This window comes from Photinus pyralis, unplaced genomic scaffold (assembly GCF_008802855.1).
Source record: "Photinus pyralis isolate 1611_PpyrPB1 unplaced genomic scaffold, Ppyr1.3 Ppyr1.4_LG4, whole genome shotgun sequence".
In the NCBI taxonomy this organism is placed as follows: domain Eukaryota; kingdom Metazoa; phylum Arthropoda; class Insecta; order Coleoptera; family Lampyridae; genus Photinus; species Photinus pyralis.
The window spans coordinates 32,055,158-32,079,167 of record NW_022170511.1 but is presented as its reverse complement, the minus strand read 5'-3'; the positions used below and the strand labels follow the sequence as shown (position 1 = coordinate 32,079,167).

The 24,010-nt window shown below is 35.3% G+C and overlaps 3 protein-coding genes and 1 long non-coding RNA gene across 4 annotated transcripts; 2 read left to right on the top strand and 2 right to left on the bottom strand.

Annotated features, from left to right (window-relative positions):
• Positions 1-7,158: 7,158 nt before the first annotated feature.
• Positions 7,159-13,785, top strand: LOC116168668. The gene is made up of 5 exons (XM_031484610.1): positions 7,159-7,315; positions 7,370-7,554; positions 7,605-7,690; positions 8,019-8,172; positions 13,639-13,785. The coding sequence occupies exons 2-5, from the start codon at positions 7,377-7,379 to the stop codon at positions 13,704-13,706; spliced, it is 486 nt and encodes a 161-aa protein (XP_031340470.1). The 5' UTR covers positions 7,159-7,315; positions 7,370-7,376; the 3' UTR covers positions 13,707-13,785.
• Positions 13,786-18,506: 4,721 nt separating this feature from the next.
• On the top strand, positions 18,507-19,765 carry LOC116168809. Its single transcript, XR_004144846.1, has 2 exons — positions 18,507-18,672; positions 19,311-19,765. It is a non-coding gene; the product is annotated as an uncharacterized LOC116168809 (long non-coding RNA).
• Positions 19,766-20,311: 546 nt separating this feature from the next.
• LOC116169814 lies at positions 20,312-21,264 on the bottom strand. The gene is made up of 5 exons (XM_031485992.1): positions 21,168-21,264; positions 21,039-21,117; positions 20,905-20,990; positions 20,703-20,856; positions 20,312-20,648 (listed from the first exon to the last, which is right to left on the bottom strand). Exons 1-5 carry the CDS (start codon positions 21,210-21,212, stop codon positions 20,536-20,538), a joined length of 477 nt encoding a protein of 158 aa, XP_031341852.1. The 5' UTR covers positions 21,213-21,264; the 3' UTR covers positions 20,312-20,535.
• A 141-nt stretch (positions 21,265-21,405) lies between these two features.
• On the bottom strand, positions 21,406-22,998 carry LOC116169713 (tetra-peptide repeat homeobox protein 1-like). The gene is made up of 3 exons (XM_031485865.1): positions 22,594-22,998; positions 22,300-22,442; positions 21,406-22,246 (listed from the first exon to the last, which is right to left on the bottom strand). Exons 2-3 carry the CDS (start codon positions 22,312-22,314, stop codon positions 21,494-21,496), a joined length of 768 nt encoding a protein of 255 aa, XP_031341725.1. The 5' UTR covers positions 22,315-22,442; positions 22,594-22,998; the 3' UTR covers positions 21,406-21,493.
• Between the last annotated feature and the right edge of the window lie 1,012 nt (positions 22,999-24,010).

Genomic DNA, 24,010 nt, shown 5'->3' with positions numbered 1-24,010 from the left:
ACATATGAAATTAGCGTTTTATACGGACAATTCAACTCATGTATAAAAAATCGCATAAGCCGCAGTGAAATTGTCACTTTGACAGCGGCAAAAGTTACCTGCAACTTTTCCAGCGACAAATGCACTAGTGGTTTTTTCACTTATTCATTTTCGAACCAATTATCGCATTACCCTTTCCCATATGACTAGTTTGACGTCTGTCAATAATTGATTAATTTGGTGAATTTCTTGTTCGTTAAATTGTCCTGCCGAATTACACTCGAGGTTTGTATTTAAACCGAGTAAATTTGGGTTGTGGCAATTCAAATCTGTTTCCTTTTAGCAATTGGACTCGAAAAACTGTCAACCTAAAAATGCTCCACCTGCGGTGTCGCATTTTTATTAGTTGACAGTTTTTCTCGTCTAATTACTAGGCAACAGATTTTTATTACCTAAACAACCCAAATTTACTCGGTAAAATACAAACCTCTTGTGCAATTATAAGTGAAAATGTAAAACGAAAAAAAAAATATCTATGCACTTTCGCCATTTTTATTGATTCCATTGCTCAAAAAATGGTGGGAGTGCAACCTCAACAAATAGAATGATGGAACGTGTGACTTCACCTAGATAGATATTAGGATATCATTTTTCGATTTTGTAGAACTATTTCCAAAACTCCTCCGGGCTAGAAAAATTCTGATCTTGAGTGACATAGGTATCTGGGGGATTTTCAACATTAAATAACGAACCCAAATTCGTTTTTCCAAAGATTATTAAATTATAAATATTCATTACTTCGTGAAGGAGTATTATAAAGACACGGCGGTCAAGATGACAACGCGGGCGTTTTACTTTATAATTATTGATCTATTACGTAATATTACAAATTATGTCGGACATAAAGACATTAAAATAAAATAAATAAAAAATACATCGCGATAATGTAGTCTTCATCAATGCAAGTCACGAATTACTTACTATTTCTAATGAACTCGTAAGCCATGATATAAAAAACACGAATAAAACCACTTAAATTAAATTGATTTACAAACGAACTAGGTACGCAAACTGCGTGACCTGCTGCACTTAATAAGAGAGAAGGAAGGCGGATATCCAAGGATTCGAGGGATGGTAATTATACAAATCTGTAAGAACAACACCAAAAAAAGCTCCTACTCCTAAAGTTCTTCTAACATTTCGACATTTCGGTCCAGCTAAAAGAAAATGCCCAAGTTGGGAATGTACCAACCAAACAGTTGATCTTAAGAACTTAACGTTAACGTAGGCCACCCTTATTGAACGACACTCAAAAGTACACTCTGAAATATCATTTGCTAAGAAAAGATCTAATTGTACTTCCTTCATTTTTAATCGCAGCTATAGCGTGTGAATATTGGAGTTACAATTCCAAGAGTACCTACCCGCGCGGTTTTCCTTTGTCTGGAGGGTTGGAATTTCATCAGATATTAATATGTTAAAAAATCGATTGTCTATCGCAGCGGTGCCCTGTCGAAACTTTCGAAATGAGTAACTTTCGGGGCGTACTAATTGGAAATAATCCCTTCCTTAGATTGGAGTTTTCAAATCGTGATGAGCAAGGGTAAATCCGTTAACTATTTTGGTAATAAACGTACCTCGGTTTTCAAATGTGTTGCATTTGTTCCCACGTTGATTTATTCACGAGTGCAATGTAATCAATAAATTAACGCTGGCATATCGGTACCGTGTGGTTTGCATCTTTTTATCAGAACATGTAATTATATTGAAAATGACATGAAGTTATCAGAGCACGCGCCTTCCGATATAGACCACGTCACATGTAAATGGATGTCAAGAATAAACGTTCTCAATAAACCATATTATTTAAATAGGTTGGAAAAGTAGTAAGGTACAGGTACATTCTCATGACTTATTGATGTTTAATTGGAAAAATTATTAAGGACAACGATTTAACTTACTTCATAAATGAGTAATGTTTAAATAATGACTTTGGCACGTTTAATCGTTTTGTTGAATAGTGAAATACCACCCTGTCCCATTTTTTGTCTGTAATTGTGCCACAGACTCTTCAAAGGCTCGAAAAGTGCCGTACTATAAATTTATAAAAGGCGACCTTGGAAATGGTTGATATAATCTCGTAAAATTAAACACGTGAACTTCGGTTCGTGTAATTATCAGTAATTAATTGCAAATAACATGTTTCAAATACGTTCCACTGAATAGGTAATTCTAGCTTTGCAGCTTAATTTTTATAATCACAAGTTCAACTTGCAAAAAAAGTTGTCTGGAAAATTGTTCGAGGCACGCAAAGGGATAACCATCAGGTTTTAAAGCGTGGTTAGAAACATTAATTGGCCAGGGGAGACGTTTCTTAGACGCAGTTGATCAATAGGTCGCTCTGAATGGTTAGGTGACTTCCCGTCGATCTAGGGCAATTTTTTTCGATCAATTTTAGAGGCGAGGCTTATAGTTTGTCCTTTTTTTTACAAATGCGTATCAGAGCTTATCTTGTTTGTTGTATGATGCACATGAACTAGATTTTGTGTTTTTTGCGACTCTCTGCTCTGTTTCTAGAACAAAAATCTTCATTTATTCAATAATTTCATCGTGGAAACTGCAAAATTCATTGCCTTCATGCAAAATAACAAACTATGTGTTCTTTCGGTCATGGTTAATTTTTGGTCAATTTCGTTGAGACCGCAACAAAAAGGGCAAGATACTATAATCCACGTATGAACAAGATAGGAAGAATCGCATACATTTTCACTAGGGGAATTTTTCGACACTCGGACTCATATTCAATAGCACTGATCCTTGAACTCGTAGAGATCGATTGGCGAACGGTTGATATGGCTGTTTCTTTTCATTCTCGAGTTAGACGAGGAAGAGACAGGAAATTACTTTTGAAAAATTCACGTAAAATTGTAAGATCTTAACAATTATTACCTTTTTAATTCTACAGAGGAAAATTCATTCTAAACTGCCTTCTTTCGTCGATCGAAGTAAAAAAAATATATTTTTCTCGTCTGTTAATTAATTTTAAACTTTCTCTCTGGTGTTTATCCAAGTCATTTAAGAACGGCAATTTTGGAACCATTGTTAAAAAAGGCGATCCTAGTGAAATATGTAATTACAGGCCGATCAGTTTGTTTTCCAGTTTTCTAAAGTAGTCGAATTTGTAATGATTGTATTGTACATTACTAGAACAATCTGTAGTACGCAATATTTATCATCGCATGTTATATGTTATTCCTTTTGGGACACATACTCTCCCGAGACGACATCTGAAACGACGAACGCAAAGTGCAGGCTTTCGACCCCATCCATAAAAGAAGAAAGACGAAGCATGTTGGGTCTTGGTAACAAGTCACTTTGACGAGCAAGATACACCTGGAGGCCAGTTGCAGTTCTTCAAATTCAACGGAACGACGCGCACGCACTGCCAAGATTTGATAAACAAACCCACTCAAAACCATTCGATGAGCACAGCGAAAGGCACATACGAACCCTTATCTCAACAACAATCGGGTCAAGGTTGTTCGAATTTGTCAAGTATTCAGAGCAGTGAAGGAAGCAGGAACGAACATTTCGAACCCCTATTTCCCATTTCGGATGGAGCTAGGAGTCCGGTCCTGGTGTGGAAACACAAATACAGAGTGTGAATACGTACCTCGAGATCATAAATTAACGGGTTTAGGAAACCAAATTAAATGACATAGTTAAGTTTAAAGGGACATTACGTGGAGGAAGATCAAAATTAAGGTAAGATCCATCACAATATTAACTAATTAAAAAGTAAAATAGACCCCGAGATCGGCGGGACTTTTCGAGAAGTTGATTCGAAGTCAGTCGATAACGCGGCAATTTCTTAACACGGGCCGGCGAGAATTATCTTATCGTCCCGCACGCAGTCAATATACGCAATAGTTATTTACGTTATAAGTCCGGTAGGTTACTTGTAACAGTACGAGTTAGACATTATGGACGAGGCGACGTCAGGAGCCGAGTCAAGAATGTCTTAAACGAGTACTGTTACAAGTACTACCGGACATATATCGTAACGTATTTTATTTCATACTGTAAGTCTGTTTTGTATCATTATTTCATTTCAAAGATTACAAAATTTCATCATATTGTAAAAATCGCATTACCTTGTTTCTGTGACAACGGCCGTTGCTATAGTTTGTAGTTTGTTGACAATTGAATTTTTTTCACTGAAAAATTGACGTTATAAACGTTGTGGGATGTTGCAATGTTCCCGATACAATCCTGCGAAATCTCATGAAGCAACCGAAAAGTTGGTTCCTAAGAAGTCGGCAGCAAGGTATGAAAAAGAGTACTAAGTGTTTTGCCAATTGAGGAACGAACATGGGGCGAAACAAGTAGAGGAAAAAGTCATGTTGGCATACTTTTTGGACGCAGTAAGTTTTTGAATTGAGATTTTTTTGCCTGGGTTTCGGTGTTAAAGCGTCATGGAGCATGGAAAAGCTCATCGACGGCAGAAAAATACATCGAAGGCTCGGTAGAAGGAAAAGTTAAGATTGCCCGTATGATACAACTGATACAAGGCGGCGAAAATTTCATTGAAGTTTTACAGCAGAAGGAATCAAACATTACTAACTCGACATTCAGTAATAACCCAGGCGTAGTGTTGAGGGCAATACAAATTGTTTCATTACAATCAATGTTAATGTTTGAAATAAAGAATTACAGCCAAATTTATGTTGGGGTTTTTAATTAATTGTGTGAAGATGTCAAATTTGATGTATACAAATAACAGTCCTGTAAGTGTTGCTTAGCGACACTTACCGGCTCGGATGCTGTAATAACTCACCTACCGGACTCAAAATGATAGTGTAATCGAACATCTACCGGACAGTATGAAATAAAAGTAAACAACAAACTGTGATGAAACTAATATCCATATTCCAGCAAAAATACAAACAAATAAAAATAATACCAGATGATAAAACGTGACATCCCGATCTCGTACGAACCAGTGGCGTAACGTCACAAAACAGAACCGGCCTAAGGAAAGTCTCTCAACAAAGAAAGGAATTCACAGATTGAGGTAGAAAAATTAAAGAATAATGAAATGGATAAAATGAAGGAAGTGCTAAGGGAAATAAAAGAGAAGCTAGACATAATGGAGGAAAGAGACCAACGTACGGAAAACAAAAGGAAATACCAGGAAGCAAAGCAGTGAATGAGCCACTCACGAAAGAAAACTAATACCTGAAACTAAAGAATACACAACTCGAGAGGCAGAGAGAAGAGAAATGGTAAAAGAATCAGTAGAAACGGGTAAATACCGTACAGGAAAAACTACACCATTCTACAAGTGGAATTTGGAAAATGGGAAAAGAAAATGGAAATATTGAAAGGAACCAAAAAGCTGAGAATTTCGTGGAATTCTCTCCATTTTCATTTTCCGGCCAAGAATTGTAGGGGATTTTTTTTTCGAATTTTCAAAAACTAATTTCAGATTCGTGATTTACATGTTCAAAAAACCCCAGATACCAAATTTCCACCCTTTCGTTGTAGGAATTTTAAAAAAATCGGAGCGGGCATATTCAAAAACGTACCATCGGTCTTTGTAACTCTAATGGTTGCTGAGAAAAAAAATTAAAAAAGAAATGCAAATTTCACCACTGTTATGGGGGTGGCTCCCAAACGAAACCCTCGGTTCATTTGGAAAAAGTGCTTGTACATATTTATATGTAACATCCGCTAAGTCTATCTACTTGAAGCATTAAATTAATTAAAGACCTTAAATCAACCGACTTGGGAACATTAGAGAGAAAATGTAATTTTATCGCTACGCACAACCCTCCTCAATGCGGTCTATGAGAAAGTGAACTGAATGCGTTAAAACACATTTAAAGAACCCTCACGCACCTGGACATTTCTTAATTTCCCGCTCCTTATTATACTGAAAATATTATTATACTATTATTATAAAAGCTACAAGCAACTAAGGCAGCACTTTTGGAGAATATGGAGCTGCGAGGTAGTTCCAGAACTACAAAAAACAAATCGGTTCAGACGATTGTCTGAGCTAATCCAGCAAGGTACCCTCGTTCTCTCAAAGAATCACAACGCCCATGCAGTGGAGACTGGGAAGAGTAGTCGAAGTACTCAAGTACATTGAGCCTTGCCCGGGGTACATAGTCAATAGTGCATTGATACGATTCGTCGATTCGTTTTGGTCGGTGCAGTGCGTGGTGCATTCGCTCTATACATTATGCATAATAATTAATAATGATGCGACGATTTGATTCGAGTGCGATGCACAAACGAAGCCTAGATCTAATAGACTGGGAGGCAGCGTACGTAGTAACTAAACCATAAGCTACAAAATATTCGACAATACAGGCTGAAAGTACGTTGAAAACTAATTATAAAATCACTCGTCTGCCAGTCGTAAGTGGCAGCATTAACTTGGGGTGGCGCTGAATAGGTGACTTCTTTAGGTGATCAACTAAATTACCAAACTATAAGGGTCACGGAAAAGATTTGTATAATGAAATCCCATTTTTTCCATAGTTTTCAAATATGCTATGGCAGACGATTTCAAGTGCAGCGTTGATTGCGAAAGACGCCCTTCAATGTAGGGAAAAACACCCCTGAACTAAACCATGAGGACCGTATAAAAATTATACATAAAAAATTCCTCTTTTTGTCACTACTTTAAAATATAACCTGGCAGACAATGTTAAGTGTAGCTTTAATAGTGGCAGACGTCTTAGAAGTTAAAAAATTTAGGTATAGTAAATTCCAGCGAGTGCGAGCGTGTGAGAGATAAGCGCGCGAGACGTCATCGTTCTTACTAGCAAATGAGAAATTTGTGAAAGTATTACACGATTGTGTAAGGTCAATTTCCCCATCCCATCTAACGTTCTGGTTCTTTATGATTTCATTTTTTATTTATTGTTACGTAAGTTTGAAGCATAAATGTAAGCAGTTCACACCTCATGAGCCGGTAAAGATCACCAAATGTGAAAGTCCCGTTACTTTCGTCGCGCAAAATTTAACACTACTTCTCTTCATCTCAAAGCTATTCCTCCAACCCGTTCAGCCAAACAATTAAACACGGCTACCAAAAATTGTTGAACCTACCCACACTCCGTTCACTTCGTATGCTAAAGAGAGAGCCGACCTACGGCATACAAAATTTAGTTCAAGAAGCATAGGTTTTACGCTTGCAAGTATGTCGCTCCCAAGTTTCGCCTGCTGACGTAGTCCGGCAATAATCCGGTGCAACCAAATGTGACGCTGTTTCACCAGTTCGTATAATTTTTTCAAATAACACGGATTGGTTTATTTTGCAAAGGTAAAGTTTCCATTTGATTTATCGTAAACAATCGACTTTTGCTTTTTTTTTAAGCTTCGAAATGGTGGTCGAATTTCCAGATTTTTGCTGCGGCATTAGTTTGAAAACGGGAACGATCATTATTGGGGTGATCCAGAGCATTTTATCGTTTATGTTTATGGTTCTTTGTGCCGCGTATGCAGAAAATCCTCACGAACTGGTAGATATGACGGATAAATCTCTACTTCCGGATACGCTAAGTACCACTCTTATCTAATAACTTTCACATATTAATGACAGACGATTTTAGCGTTGCGGTGCCTCCTGATTGTTATTGCAGTTGCAAGCGCTCTACAATGCATTTTTTCAATTTGTCTAATTTTTGGTGCAGAAACGGTGAGGAAATTTGTTATTAACGATGTCAAGGTGAAAGTAACGGGTTATTATGAAATCATTGCTTTGTCTTGGTGGCTGGCACGCAAGTTGCAATAAAACTTGGGCTTAGTGTAAATATTACCTTGATTTGACTATGGCTATAGGACTAAAGTGGGGTGGTGTAACGAATTTGGTGGCATTGTTTGAAAGTAACACAATTTCCTTTATAAAAAGCAATCAATTTGTAAATACATTGATTAGTAAAATTAAAAAAGTCATTGCCTGAACCCACGCACCCTTGAAATTGTAATTACTTTTTACTTCGTTATTTTAATCGCACATGTTTCAGAACCGACCGCTGCTATTTTTGCCATGGTTAATTTTTAATCCCATTTCAATTGTGGCATACGTTATCACAACAATAATAGGAATGGTACAACATTCGACCATTAATAATACATATTTCATCGTTGGACACTTAATGGTTGGACTGGGAGTATGTCGTAAGTATTTCAAGATACTCTTCAGAAAATAATCTGTTTCCGGTTTCCGTTGCATTATATGTTCGTGAGAAGATCGCATTACTTGGATATTTTGTACAAAATGCCCCGAAGTAAATGCAAATTCACTTAATTCCAAGAAGTCTTGAGTGTTATGACAATGCAAATCAAAACTAAAAATTAAACGGAGTGGGTGAATGAACCAAGACAATTCTTTGAGATTTTTGCCAAGTGACTACACTTTAAAACTACTCTTAACCTCCTCAGGTGCTTAATCACCTTCCTCTTTGCCAATTTTGGTTTTATTTTGCACATGAGTCCCCACGCAACGTAAAGGTTGAATAAAATCTCGCAAAATTAGGTATGCGAGGGGTGCGTTTATGTTATCTGGCTAGATATGAAAATAATTAGCGAGAGAATATTCTCACGCCAAATGTCTGTCAGATTTTACAATACCACCTCCAATTTTGATTTTCGCCGGCCGTCAACTTCTCCTCTCGCCAGTAAAAACTCACTCACTTATTGGGGTAGCTAATGCCAAATCCAATTTTTTACTTTTTGATAATAATAATAATAATATTTAATAAACAATAATATTTAATAAATAATATTTAATAAATAATAATATTTAATAAATGTCCAACAGAAAATCTTTCCAATTAAACGACAAACTTAAACCATTCATTAAGCACGTAGTGTTTCTTATAGCTAAAGTAATAACTAAATTTTATTTAACATAAAAGAACTCTAATAAAAAAATTAACATTAGAAAAGTAGACAAAGATTTACTTTACAACATGCCGGTTACCCACAGTAAAAACGAAACAAAAATACTGACAAAACAATGCATTTCCGTATTGTGTATGTAACATAAAAAAAATTAACGGATTTCGCAATCCTTGCAACCATCAGAGACATTGGGCTTATAAAAAATATGTTAATGATAGTGAAGCAAGCATCAATGCTGATCCAAATCTATTCTGGGCGTTTGTCAAATCTACCAAGAAAAACCTAAATTCGGGTAATCGTGTTATGAAGTTCAATAACCAAGAGTATTCCACTAGCAAAGACATTGCGAATGGATTTGCGGATTACTTCTCGGGCGTGTACGACCAGATAGCATCCTCATACAACATTGAAACGGCTATCGAGCAGTCGCATTATGAAAGGTTGCATCTATCTAGTATCACTGTTGCTGATGTCTCCGAAGCGTTAAAACGACTAAAGCCCAAAAAATCAGTTGGCCCCGATAGGGTGCCTCCGTATGTATATAAAGCTTGTGCGGAACATTTAACTTATCCTCTCTTGGTGATCTTTAATTTGATGATCAAAACTGGCACATTTCCGGAGGCATGGAAGGTAACAAAAGTTTGCCTAGTATTGAAAAGCGGGGATAGTTCTCATATCACTAATTACAGACCCATTGCGTTGTTATCGACACCGAGTAAGATATTTGAAGCAATCATCTACAAATATTTATATTCTCATATGACTCCTTATATAACCCCGATCCAACACGGTTTTGTGCGCAGTAGATCAACAGTCACTAATTTACTTAATTTTACACAAGATGCTGCCGAGACTTTCAAATTGTCATTTAACGTAGACAAGTGTGTTGTCGTCAAATATAGCCGAAAACACAAAATATTTGACTATAAATATAAACTGAACGGTAGCGAACTGACAATAACGCATTCATTTAAAGACCTTGGAGTCATATTTGATGAATATCTTACATTTGGTAACCACATCACTCATATTGTCAATAAGAGTCTTAAAATGCTGGGATTTATTTTACGAAATTCATGGTCATTCACAAACATTAATACATACACAAATTTGTATAATGTGTATGTAAGGTCTCATTTGGAGTACGCTGCCGTAATTTGGTCGCCATATTACAAAACACACATCGATCTAATAGAAAAAGTACAAAAAAAATTTTTAAGATTTCTATACCTCAGGAAACATGGCATTTACCCAACATATTACCCAACATATGTACCATCATCATCTCTGAGAAATGAATTTGGTTTTATAGAATTAGAAAAACGCAGAACTTTAGCGCTATCGCTTTTTGTACATAAACTGGTTCATAATTTAATAGATTCTCCTAACTTCCTACAGAAACTTAAATTCTATGTACCACAATACTCGCGCCGTCATGTTCCTCTTTTCGTAACAACTAGAGCAAGAACAAATTACCTCATAAATTCTCCTCTGCACAAAATTTCCCACACTTTTAATAAGTTATCCGAAATAGACATATTTTCAACATCTCTCCCGAAATTAAAAATCAAAATCAAGGATATATTACGACAGCAGCTCTGATATTAATTACAAGCTACCCACAGTAGCATCCCACAATTGATATTGGTATTATTCTAACCTAAACCTAGTCATACAGGCATGTTACGCAGACGCAGATCTTAAACCAATACTAATAACTCTATGTATAGTATGCATAACTATGTAGGTATATAAGTGCGTACTTAGTTTATAATGTCTTTATATTTAATTTATAATGTCTTTATATTTTTCGCAACCAATCATTGGCCTAAACAGCTGTAGGTTGCGTTTATTATTAAATAAATAAATTAAATTGGAAATGATAACCGTATAACATAAAGCCATAAATAACCCTTATTCCACGGAATAAGCACACTTTCTGAATAATAAGCGGCGTAACATGCTTGTAAGTAATGTGCAAGAATTTTAAATTTAAAATGCTCATTAAGTCATTAATGTCACGTTGGATAATATTGATATTAACATCTAAAATTATTTCAGTAAGAAAGAATTTTGACTAACAATTTCGAAATGACATCAAAGTGTCTTTATTATACCAAATTTCATCAAGGGAACGATAAAACACATTGCAATGATGTGTAGCAATTCAACTCTTCTGCATTTATACAACAACTTCTCTAGGATCCCAGCAAATTGTGCGATAATAGGAAAAAAATTATGTGCGCTTCCAATCCTATTACTCTTTGACAATTGGCTAATAACTATCAATGTCGCATTTTACGCATACGTGATTGGTGGGCCTTAGCAATGAAACAGTTGAATAGGAATTTAACACACTAAACCTTCCCCATACTTCTTTATTAAAAATTGTGAATAAAATCACATAGCGACTATAGTTTCGACCTAAGTCATTTTCAAGCTGTAGGAAAATTGTAACTAATAACGAGTAACAATCTTGAACTATACATACCTTAAAATTTTTAACATCAACAACAGAAAATAGGAACTTGAAAGTACAAAAGTTACATTTTTTATCAGTATGCTGGAAAGAACATGTGTTAACCACTAGTTGAACATAATTAATACTTACAGGAAAAAATTTTTATCCAATATAAAACAGTTGGTGTTAGGACATAGAAAAGTGGAACAAAATTAACATAGTCATGATACAACGACGATTAATTAATTAATTCATGCCATTAGAAAATGGACGCAGCCATCTTGTACAAATATAGTCAACGACTTAACTCGAAAAGTAACGAAAAGGGAAAGGTTAAAGAAGGAAATAAAAAGCGGGAAATTTATTTCCTTCTTTAACCTTTCCCTTTTCGTTACTTTTCGAGTTAAGTCGTTGACTATATTTGTACAAGATGGCTGCGTCCATTTTCTAATGGCATGAATTAATTAATTAATCGTCGTTGTATCATGACTATGTTAATTTTGTTCCACTTTTCTATGTCCTAACACCAACTGTTTTATATTGGATAAAAATTTTTTCCTGTAAGTATTAATTATGTTCAACTAGTGGTTAACACATGTTCTTTCCAGCATACTGATAAAAAATGTAACTTTTGTACTTTCAATTTCCTATTTTCTGTTGTTGATGTTAAAAATTTTAAGGTATGTATAGTTCAAGATTGTTACTCGTTATTAGTTACAATTTTCCTACAGCTTGAAAATGACTTAGGTCGAAACTATAGTCGCTATGTGATTTTATTCACAATTTTTTAATAAAGAAGTATGGGGAAGGTTTAGTGTGTTAAATTCCTATTCAACTGTAACTGTAACCCCGTTTTGAGCTTTACCACCATGGATTCCCACCAAGACTTAGCAATGAAGACGTAACGGTCCATGTAAACTTGAAATGAACTTGGGAGGGACATGAGAAACATGTAATGAGAACTTTACGAAACGTTGAGGGAAATTTGATGGGAAATTGGGGGAAGTGTAAAATGTTGTTTTACACACAATTGCTACGACAATGGATCTGCATCACAACCTACAAAATGAATGAAGTTAAGTATCGTAAAAGAAGACCATTTTAAGAAATATAACATGGTTACCACCTATGAAATGTCATTCTCGTTCCTTCTGTAGGTTTTGACTTATATTACACGATTGACAGCTAACCGTTGTGTTTGACTTTACCGTAAATGTCAATTAATTGTCAAAGTAGTCCTATTGTTCTGACAGGGAATTAGATTTTATGTCTTACTAACCTATCACAGCACATTTTATATCTGTGATACGCGGGCATAAAGTACCACTTTATGCCCTAGGGCATTAAGATTCACCATAGTAACTCATTTATACTGAATGACAAAACAAACACATATTTGCGACATTGAAAATTAGAAACGTCAATTATTAATTGTCAATACCTACTAAATCACAAGATTTAAAATTGCGTTTGACGTTTGGATGGTTTCTATCACATAAACAAATTCGAACCACGCATACTCGATCAAACATAATGAATTATTTTGTAAACGAATTTTGACGAAGAAAACTATTTGTAAAACATAAAATTGTGTATGTACCACGGGCATAAACTGATGTTTATACTCTCGGGCGACTAAAACATAAAATTGTGTATGTACCACGGGCATAAACTGATGTTTATACTCTCGGGCGACTAAAAAGCTCGCGGGCCATAGGCCCTCGAGCTTTTTAACTCGGCGCCTTCGGAATATAAACATCACTATTATGCCCTTAATACATAAATAACTATTATAACTCCCGTTGTTATGACAGCGGGAATTATGGGTCTGTTTATGTGGCTATAGACTAGTATTTTAACCACCATGTAAATTATCAATAAAAAATAATTGTCATTAATGTCCTATCGACCGACGCATTCCTTAAGGAACTACGTTTTAAATATATGGATTATTAAGGAAATGGGCCGATTATACGAGCACTACAATTTGGCGTTTGAAACATTAAAATTTTATTGAGAACCGCTGACTTTTAGTTAAATGGGGGCTATTGTCCTATTGTTTCAAATGTCGCAGTGGGAATTCCCGCTACTTAACGACCTAATGAGAAATGTTAAATTATTGGTGAAACGAACTATATGTAGTGATTTACCAAAACTATACCTTACGTTTGACAATGCGTGTAACAAGCATCTTTGCGATCGTCTCGTAAAATATAATGCACAACGGAACCATAGTCATAATATAAGCTAGAAGTAAATTTTTGATTAAATTGTTTCAGTAATTGGAGGATACAACATCATTAGAGTATACAGATTCTACAAACATTTGAGAACTCTAAACTTTTGACCGAAAACATTATAGTTAGTTACTTAATAAATAAATGTGTAAGTGTATATTCAATGCAATAAATTATTGGTTATCTTCACTTGTTTGAGACTCGAATTTGTAATCCATGTACAGGTAATAAATGATTAATATAGAATGAGTTATCCACGCTAAAATCATTATTTTGCTTTACAATTCAAATGGGTTGTAGACGCACCTAGGAAGAGTATGGAAACAACAATCGCAGAAATTCCAAATATATAATGGCGTTCCGTAGCGAAGTATATACCCGAACCCAGATGGGCTACAACAATACCAGCGGAAGTAATCGACGCCACAATTATCCTACCCAGGACAACTTTATAATTTCCCTGCATGCAAACGTTAGAATAATAATACGGTTTATTCACTTACGTAGATTATCCCAATGGCGAGGACAAATGAAAGTATTATCATTAGCAAAAATGATAATGCTGACGATAATATAAAGTACCTCTCGACTAGAAGCAAAGGAGTTAGGTGTGTTATTTACATTTAATAATAATAATAAAGAAACACCATAAATACAATTAAAAAACACAAAACTCCTTCTTCACAGAAACACACCACGTTATCACAACCCACTCGTATTCAACCCAAACGCAAAGCCAAAGAAACACTTACACAATAAACTCCATTTAATAAAATTACAGGAATTATTATAATGATTTTTTTGTTTGTTTTGTTTTCCTCTTTCCTGATAGCGTTGGCTATTGTGCCCATCAATAGCTATGTTGGTAAGTATGAAATACATACTATCTCTAGATTTTCAATGTGAGGGTGTGAATTTTTATTTTATTTATTTATTTCTTTTATTTTTTTAGGACCCTACATAACTTCACCAGACACAGACACAGACACTAATCGTTACTTGATTTTAATCCGTGCGATTAGTTAACCAGGCTAGACCTGAGTTCTCACAAGAAACACCGACCATAATATATATTCATTGTGCTAGTACATTAAAAGTAATATTTACACGCGTCATAAAAGCAGAACAATACATATAAATATAAAACACAGAGACTTGCTATAACATAAAACATAAAACGTAAACTTTAAGAAATATTAAAATTTATAATTTAACGTCAATGTTAAGAAAATCTTTAATATTGTATAAGGGGTTTTCAGTTAAAAATGCCTTTATTTTGTTTTTGAAAATCTTTGTATTTTCTGATCGAATGTGATCAGGCAACCTGTTATAAAACACCGGCCCCCAGTAGTTATAATAATAATAATAATAATAGAGATTTATTGCCCAACAGAACAGACCTTCCAATTACAGGCAATACATAATAGTTAACGCGCAATGATTTAGTGTAATAAGAAAAAAAAAGAAAAAGAAAGAAACACAACAAAAAACTCAAAATCTTAACATAACTAAACAACAACAAAATAATTAAATTCATGTTATGTTATGTTATGTGCAGCTTGCGATTTTTTAAGTCTAAGTTTCGCGCATACAAGATTATTGCTGTTACGTGTGTTGTACCTGTGGATGTCTGAATGGGCTACATAATTTAATTTATTTTTATGAACATACACCAAACATTCTAGTACGTACTGAGAAGGCGCTGTAAGAATTTTGAAAGATTGAAAAATGTAACGACAGTCTTCTCTGTATCCAGCACTAGCTACACTTCGGACACGCCTTCTTTGCATCGCAAATATTCTTTTTCTCCAACCACCTGAATAAGACGCTATTTTTTGACAGTGTTCGGTACCTAAAAATGACGTTTTGCGGATTAATCGCTTTCACCATGGCAACTGTACAAAAAGTGGATACTTTTGGTCCTAGTACCAAAAAGAAATTGACCTTGAAAGTTGGCCAATTAAAAAATTACAATCACGGAGATATGTCACATTGACATCGTTTTACATTGCAGGTTGTAAGATATTTCTATACATACAAATCAAATATTTTTGCATATTCAATGCAAATAATGATGTTACCTATACGTATGTACATGTATTGAAAATGATTTACGCTCGCTATTTTTATTTAAACCATGTGTAACGTAATTTACATATTCCGTGAACGTAATTTTAATACGTATACAACCCGCCGTCGCGCGTAACGCCATCTACTTCAGACCCATTGCACTATTATCTGTCATTTTGAATTCAAAATTTGAAAAAGTTAAATGCAATTAATTTTAATTAAAAAACTGTATGGTTTTTTATTTCAATACAAAATATAACAATATTAATTGTATATACAATAAAATAACTGAAACTGATAGCGACATGGATTGCACTCCGCCAGAGATTATAGAAACGGCAGAACATGCTACCTCAAGATTTGCTCCCTACAAAGTCGCGAGAGGTGAGAAGTAAGAAGTAAGAACGAATAGGTTATAAGTTAACCTAAAAACTAGAGTGGCATGACACGTGAGGACAAGAAAGCAGAAATTCTTATACTATAGTAGTGAAACTGTGACTGAATCTAAATTCGAATATAATTTGAAGTAAAGGAGGTTGGAGAAAAAATTTTATGTTTTATTCGTACAAAAAATGCGTTTTCGGGACTCGGAAGGTTCTATCTCCTCGTCCTAAAAACTGACATTTTTTTGTACTAATGAAACAAATAACTATTTCATTGCAGTGGAGTGGCCCCACGCTATTATTCCATAACAAATTATTGAGTGGGCATAACTGTAATAGACACATTTTAAAATCGGTTTCGACACCATGTTAGATAAATGTTTTAACAGATACGCGACTGAAGCCAGTTTTGCGCTAATTCTGTCTTCGTATTGGCCCCACGTCAGTTTCGAATCAATAAGGACGCCAAGGAAATTAATGGATACTACTTCTTTTGACGTTGATGAAGAGAACTGAATTTTTTGTGTTTTACTAATATTTAAAATTAGCTTATTAGCACTAATCCATTGTTTTACATCTAATAAAGCCTTACTTATTTTTTCTTCATTCTGCACGAAATCGGAAGAAATCTAGTTAACGTTATGTCGTCAGCATACAGCGTGAATCTGGCACCTGGACTAGAGAAACAAATGTCATTAATAAAAATTAAAAATAAAACAGGTCCAATTATGGAACCCTGCGGAACGCATAATGTTACAGCTCGACATTGAGATTTTTTATTGTTGTACTGTACAAATTGCTTAAGTAAGATTGAATTAAGTTTATGCTATCCTGCGTGAAATTATACAAATTTAACTTTTTTAACAGTAACTTGTGAGATACCAAGTCAAAGGCTTTAGTTTGATCTAAAGATATAGACGTACAACTTCTACGTGCCTCTATACTGTCAATAATCTGCGTAGTGAAATTAAGAATGGCAGTAGTTGTCGAAAACCAAACTGATTACTGCAAAACAAATGATTCCCTTCCATGAAATCTATAATCCGATTCTTCAGAATCATTTCAAATACTTTCGAAAAAATTGGAAGGATGGATACCGGTCTATAATTAGTAGTTACGTGAATGTCTTTTTTATGAAGCGGCAGAACACAAGCAATTTTAACACATCCGGGAAAATGCTGTAATGTAGACATTCATTTAGCAAGGAAGTTAATGGTGATATGATTATGTTTATTATACATTTAATTATGTCCAAATTGTGACCGTACGCATCCCTGCACTTACTATTATTTAAAAGTTTGATTGAGTCTCTAACAACTATTTGTGATAAAGGTGCACATAGATGCAGTGGGGATTGAACCTTGGGGACAGATGATAAATATGTTAAAGGATCATTTAGGTCATTACTGTCTATATTTTCAGCTAGATGGAATATTTAAAAACTCTTCATTGAATGTCTCTGCGTCAATATTTGATGGGTTCACATCATTTTTGCAATACTGACCTTTAATAACTTTCCACATGGCCTTTGAAGAATTTTTACATTTGGAAATAAATGTATCATGAGCTGCAATTTTACTCTTTTTAATAGCCAAGTGATATTTATATCTAAAAGATCGTAACATCAATTTTACGTTTTCACTGCGCGACTGTAAATACAATTGTTGTAAAAATTGTAAGGTATTTCGCATCCTTTTTAAGTCCTTGTTGTACCATGGAACATTGAGAGATTTATTTGTACAATTCACAATTTTTTCAGGAAATGCTATTTCACAAGCCCCAGTGATAGTATTTAGAAACAAAATCAAAACAACAATTCTCTAAAATATTATTCAAAATAACTTTTCCGTGTTTATTTATTGGACGGTGTTTTCTAGGACTATTTATTCTGATTGGAGCATGATTGAGGGACATAATTGCATGTATTCCGAGATGGTGGCCATAAGATCTATTACTTCTACAGCGCCTTTATCCGCCCCCAAAAAATTTATATTAAAATCGCCAGCGACACATACATACCTGTATTTCACACATTGACGTAAGGCTTTCTACATAGTGCTTGAAAATATTTTAAAATCACCTTGCGGTGATCTATAAATACATAAAACTACTGCTTCTAAGACTGGTAGGTACACACAGGATCTTCGAGTGTGCTATCCTTTTCTGACGATGGCATTTCAGGGAATTTAATTTGTGTGTAAGCCACGCATAGTAGAATGAAAGCTACCCTAAAACCCCGGTTGGTGACTTAGCGTACAAAATCCAATTACCAACAAATTGGCATACTGCCGTAATGAAGCATGATTTGCAAATTTTTTGAAACAACCTTTGTATGATCGCATCTAGTATGATTTGTTACTGACTCGTGTGTGAACTTCACACAGACTGATATATGAACGGACAGTGCTTAGATAATGGATCATTAGTTTATCAATGCATCATAGTAAATGGAAAAAGTATATTAACAACATAGATATGTTTTATTGCCCAAGTATGTCCTCGTCCTGTTGCTTTATAATGAAGAACCTGCGTCAAGAACAAGGCCGGAAGTTGGCATACAATAAATAATCATACCGAGTGGTTTACCGAAAACACTTGACGCCTATGAGAAACGTACAAAAAGGTCAGTTTTTCTTTACATTGCATTTCTCAATCCATTTTTAATTTTTAATTGTTTTTTCAAATATTTATAAAGGAACCGTATGATTGTCATGATTACTACTACAGACACAGCTGACTAATAACATTTCGTGATGTATAGTATTTATAAATGTGGCATAATTACATCCATCTATTCGGATCTGATGTTTTGGCGGTCGTCAACACCTCCATGCATTTCAAGGGCATAAAATTTCATATTGTGCGCCCGCTACACCTTTGGAATGCTCAAAATTTTTGCACGCCTTAACGCACTTTTGAATTTGAATTAATTTGGGAATTATTACAAATCAGGCGTGGCGTTTGCTAATTCAAAGTATGTACTCTCAACTCTTAAAACATGCTCAAGATGGAATCGCAATTTATCCTTCTAAGATGTGGTTATATCCAGAAGAAAGAATGTAGAATTCCTAGAAAGATGACATCGTTAATGCATTTGTAAGTTACTTAAAAGTGTACGCCTTCAATATAAGGTATGTGGCTATTTAATTCTCAGAAGCTATATTTCAACCATTTAATATAGATATTGAGAGGTTCCACCCTGTATATACAACTTACGATGATACATACATTTTTGAGAGTTGGCAACCATGCAATTTCCAGGTGGTGAAAAAGCTGCCTGCGCCATCTAGAAAGCAATATAGAATCAAAGATTTCAACTTCGGGAGTATCGCAGGAGTCCAACTTTGGGGGCCTTGCTGTTTCTACTACCATGCGATCAAAAATGAGTTGCTGTCGAGTAACCTTTGGAATTTTTGTTTACATGGGAAATCGTACTTAACCTGAACTTCCAAAGACGACTCGACAGACATTTTTGATCGCCAGTATTAACTGATGCAATATTCTGGAAATATATTGGAAAGAAATTGCAAATTTCTTGAATTGGATAAAGAAGAAAAAACCATCAAAATCATATTATGCCATTTGCTTATCTAACAGATTAAAAGATTCCTTATCTGTACAAGGACTCATCAACGTATACTATATCATGGAATACTCCATTTACCTACAATTTATCAATGTAAGGAAACGACAATATTAAAAAATTATTTATTGTTCATGTTTTATAAGATTCTGTGCTTTGTTAGTAAAGGTATAAAATTGTGTGCTTGTTTGGTTAATGGAAATTTTCTATATATTTGAGTTTTACCAAGTTTTTAACTGGAAGTTTATAATAGTATCTAATTAGCTTTATTATAATGACGTGTTCCGCATCCACCTTTGGATTTTATGAACAAATAAAATAATGATGGGAAAGATGTGCTAATTCCATGCAAGGGTTAGCAAAACAGCTTATTACAAGGTTCAATTGTATGGAGAGTACACCACATCAGTAAGTTCAAAAATAATCTGCCAATGAAAATTTTCAGGAAGTCGTAAGACTTCATTACAAGCAAGCACCATTTCGTATTACAAGTGGCCAACGGTATTCCGATCCATTTGATTTGGAATACCATGAAAAGTGTTTTTGCTAATAATAAAGAGCAGAAAAAACTGCGTTGTCCCACTCTTGCGATAACAGTCTCGAAGTTTATTTCTTTGGGCAAGGCAAATTTATTCACCGGCGACGGCGACCCTCACGGGTCAGGGCTAAACACTAGTAATACAATTGTAATTGTTTATTGAGAGCTTTATTAGCGTATGCGTATCAAAGTACGTAGTAGGCTAATTTGTTGGTAATATTAGTTTAAAGCATACTTAACATCTCGAAAAACAGAAGTCGTCTCAGCTACCCTGCTATGATTAGGGCATTCAGCACAACAAGGGAAATACTTTCCCACTTCCCTTTTTATATCAAGCGAATAAATAAGATCATTAGGTTGTAACTCTACACTATTAATACACGTGAAATGAAATCTTTTTTAATCTTCGTTTGCTTTCTCGTGTGTTCTTGGTGTTTATAGCATTCTACAACGACAACGGTATTGTCTGACATCCACCCTAAAATTTGTAAGTCTCTTTATGGATAGCAGTAGACAAAGTTAATAAACTTACAAATTAGTAAAACAGGAAGTACATTCAAAAGTATCGCCCAAGGAGCTGCAACGAAGCGTGATATACGTATCGAAGCTGTTAACAGGAGGCAGAAGAGGAGAACTGCATTCAATATACTTGATAAGATCCACACCCTCACCAACAGGAGTATTTCCTAAAGCTTATCGGTTACAAATCCAATGATACTTGTGAACCAACTCACCTTTAACACTCCCAACAAAAGAATAACAGAAAATATCAGAGGTACCAGAAAATAACCGGCTGTTACGTAAAATACATTCCGTTCAACTGTAATTTAGCAATTGTAGTATGCGACCAAAAGAAGTATTGACTTACTGTGATAGTAGCTTAAACTCTCGGTGGTAAGTGTGCAGCCCAGTGTTACAAAAACGTAACACAAAACTGAGAAAAGTACCTGAAACAGCGGTTATTAGTTTCCGGTTTAAACCAAAATGAAGAACTTACACATTGGCTGATGCCAACTCTTAACAAAATTGTGTAAGTGTTCATTGTCTTCACTGAAATGCGGCAACTGACTATTACAATGCAACAATCACCTATGTTGACGTATAATTGACGCATGTATGGTATATTTTGGGAGAATTATCTAAATTATCTATCGAAAGGTACTTCAAAGTTGTAAATTTTTGCGCGTTAAGATTAGACAAGGATCGATTGACGCGCATGCTGTAGTACTTATATGTTTTACAAAATTTATTTAGAAATAAATTGTACAAAGCCAGCAAGGTACTATTTTCTGTACACGAACTTAACTAACAGTCAATGGTAAATCACCATACATGGGAGCCGTGACCGAAACCAATTGCTCCATGTCCTAAACTTGCACCTCCGTGCCCCAAAGCGAATGAACCATGTGTTAAATCAAGGGAACCATAACCAGCTGCCAATGCTCCATGGCCCAAACCGGCTCCTAGTTCAGCTGCAAGCCCAGCTCCGGACAGTCCGGGGGCCGATGCGAGTCCAGCTCCTAACAATCCGGCGCCGGCTGTAGCTACTGGTTGGGCGAGTTGTGGTACACTGACCGGGACGGGTTGGGGAACTGGAACAGGCACCGGTTGTGGTACTGGAACTGGGATAGGTTGAGGTACTGAAACGGGAACGGGACTCGGTACCGGTACCGGAACTGGACGTGGTACTGGAACTGGAACAGGCCTATTAACGGGAACAGGAATTGGTTGAGGCACAGGTACATGAACTGCTCTCGGAACATCAACCGGCACTGGGACTTGAAATGGCACTGGTATGGGGCGGTTAACTGTAACAGGTACCGGTTGTGGCACTGGGATGGGCACAGCTCTGTTAATAGTCGTAACGGTATTGACTCCTAACGCCAGGCCTCCCAAACCAGCCGAAATTAATCCGCCTGCACCTCCTCCAATACCCAAACCATTGTGACCTCCCAAAACGTCTAACCCGCCGAGCCCTAATCCATCATGTCCATACCCCAATCCTAAAAGACCACGTTTTTCCTGTTTCTTCGCTTCCTCCCCAGATGCAACTGCAATCAACACAATGGCGAATACCTAAAGGGAACGATTTCATTAGCACAATATATACATAGACACTAAAGGCTTACCTGTATCTTATTCATGTTGGTGTGCGCAGCTTTGAGTGCTTGAGTCCATTTTCCGTTTTGCTTATATATTAAAATCTTAACGGCTCCACCTCTCTACGGCGGTTTAAGATATATCATCGGATACTGCGTTTACTTTCACTAATCTGCAATACGCGTGATACAAAGAATGTTTAAACGTATACTGTTACATTTATTATTTAATCGTGAAATTTGTTTGAAAAATTGCAATCTGGCTCACAGAGAACAGTTTTACATGATTTCATTTCGGAGCATTCAAATTATGGGTTTAATTACCACAATAAATTTTGTTATTCGGTGTGTTGCTTCATTCAATCCTTAGTACCAAACTGCATGTTCGAAATTTTGCATTTCGGACAGCTCCAATTTTTCTTACGTGTTTTATATGTTTTAAAATCCTACATTGCATACGATCCTTCAGCTATTCCAGATTCATATGATTTCTATGGATTCCTCCAAACTCTTCCGATTTTTTTTATTGTTACGTACATTTGATTCCAAATTTTTCCCATCGCTCATTATTCAGACTTGTATTATTCACTTTTTTACATGTATTATATTGATGAGATTCAGATTCTTTAAGTTTGTGAGTTTTCTCACGTTTTCATACAATTGAAATTCCTGGCTTTTCGGATTCTTCCGTTTTATTATGTTTACGTACATGAAGATCCTACATTTGGAAAAATGTTCCCCCCTTCCGACGGCCAGTCGTTTACAGTATGCACCATAACGCAATCCAATCGTTTGACGTTGAAATCGAATACGTTGACACTATAATACCAATCATTTGTAGGCGTTTAAAGGGTAAAGTAAATAATTTGATAAATAAAATCGATGTTCAGCTAACGTTTTTATTCCATTATCAATTTTCAAATAAAAATGTTGCAGATGGTGAAAGCTCTCACAATAAAAAGTACTAATCCCCTGCATTGTTAAGAAGGATGAGTATTTAATGCAGGTTTTAAAGGTTTTCATTTAGATAAATTATGAATAAGAAGGAATTATGCATTAGCAAAGTTTCAATTTATCAATCTTACGCGTAATCTAACTCAAAATAGACTAGAGCCTGCACATCTACGCTATAGCAGAAGCTTTTGGTGAATATTTGAAGTCTCTAGCTTTGTAATTATTGAGATCTTTAACGAATATAATGGCGTATTTTAGCATTGTTTATGTTTATGTTTTGTATGGGTTTACCAGGTTTGCCGAGTAGAAAAAATTCACAGATTTCCCAATCCTTGCAACCATCGGAGACATTGGAAATGATAACCGTATAACCTATAAAGCCATAAATAACCCTTATTCCACGGAATAATCTTGCTCCACTCGCGTAAACTTTCTGAATAATAAGCGGCGTAACATGCTTGTAATGCTACCACGGGTGATGTGCGAGAATTTTAAATTTAAAATGCTCATTAAGTCATTAATGTCACGTTGGATAATATTGATATTAACGTCTCAGATTATTTCAGTAAGAAAGAATTTTGATAAACAATTTTGGAATGACATCAAAGTGTCTTTATTATACACAAATTTTATCAAGGAAACGATAAAACATATTGCAATGGTGTATAGCAATTCAACTCTTCTGCATTTATTAAAATTATGTGCGCTCCAATCTTATTACTCTTTGACAATTGGCTAATAACTATCAATCTCGCACAGCATATGGGATTGGTGGGCCTTAGGTAAT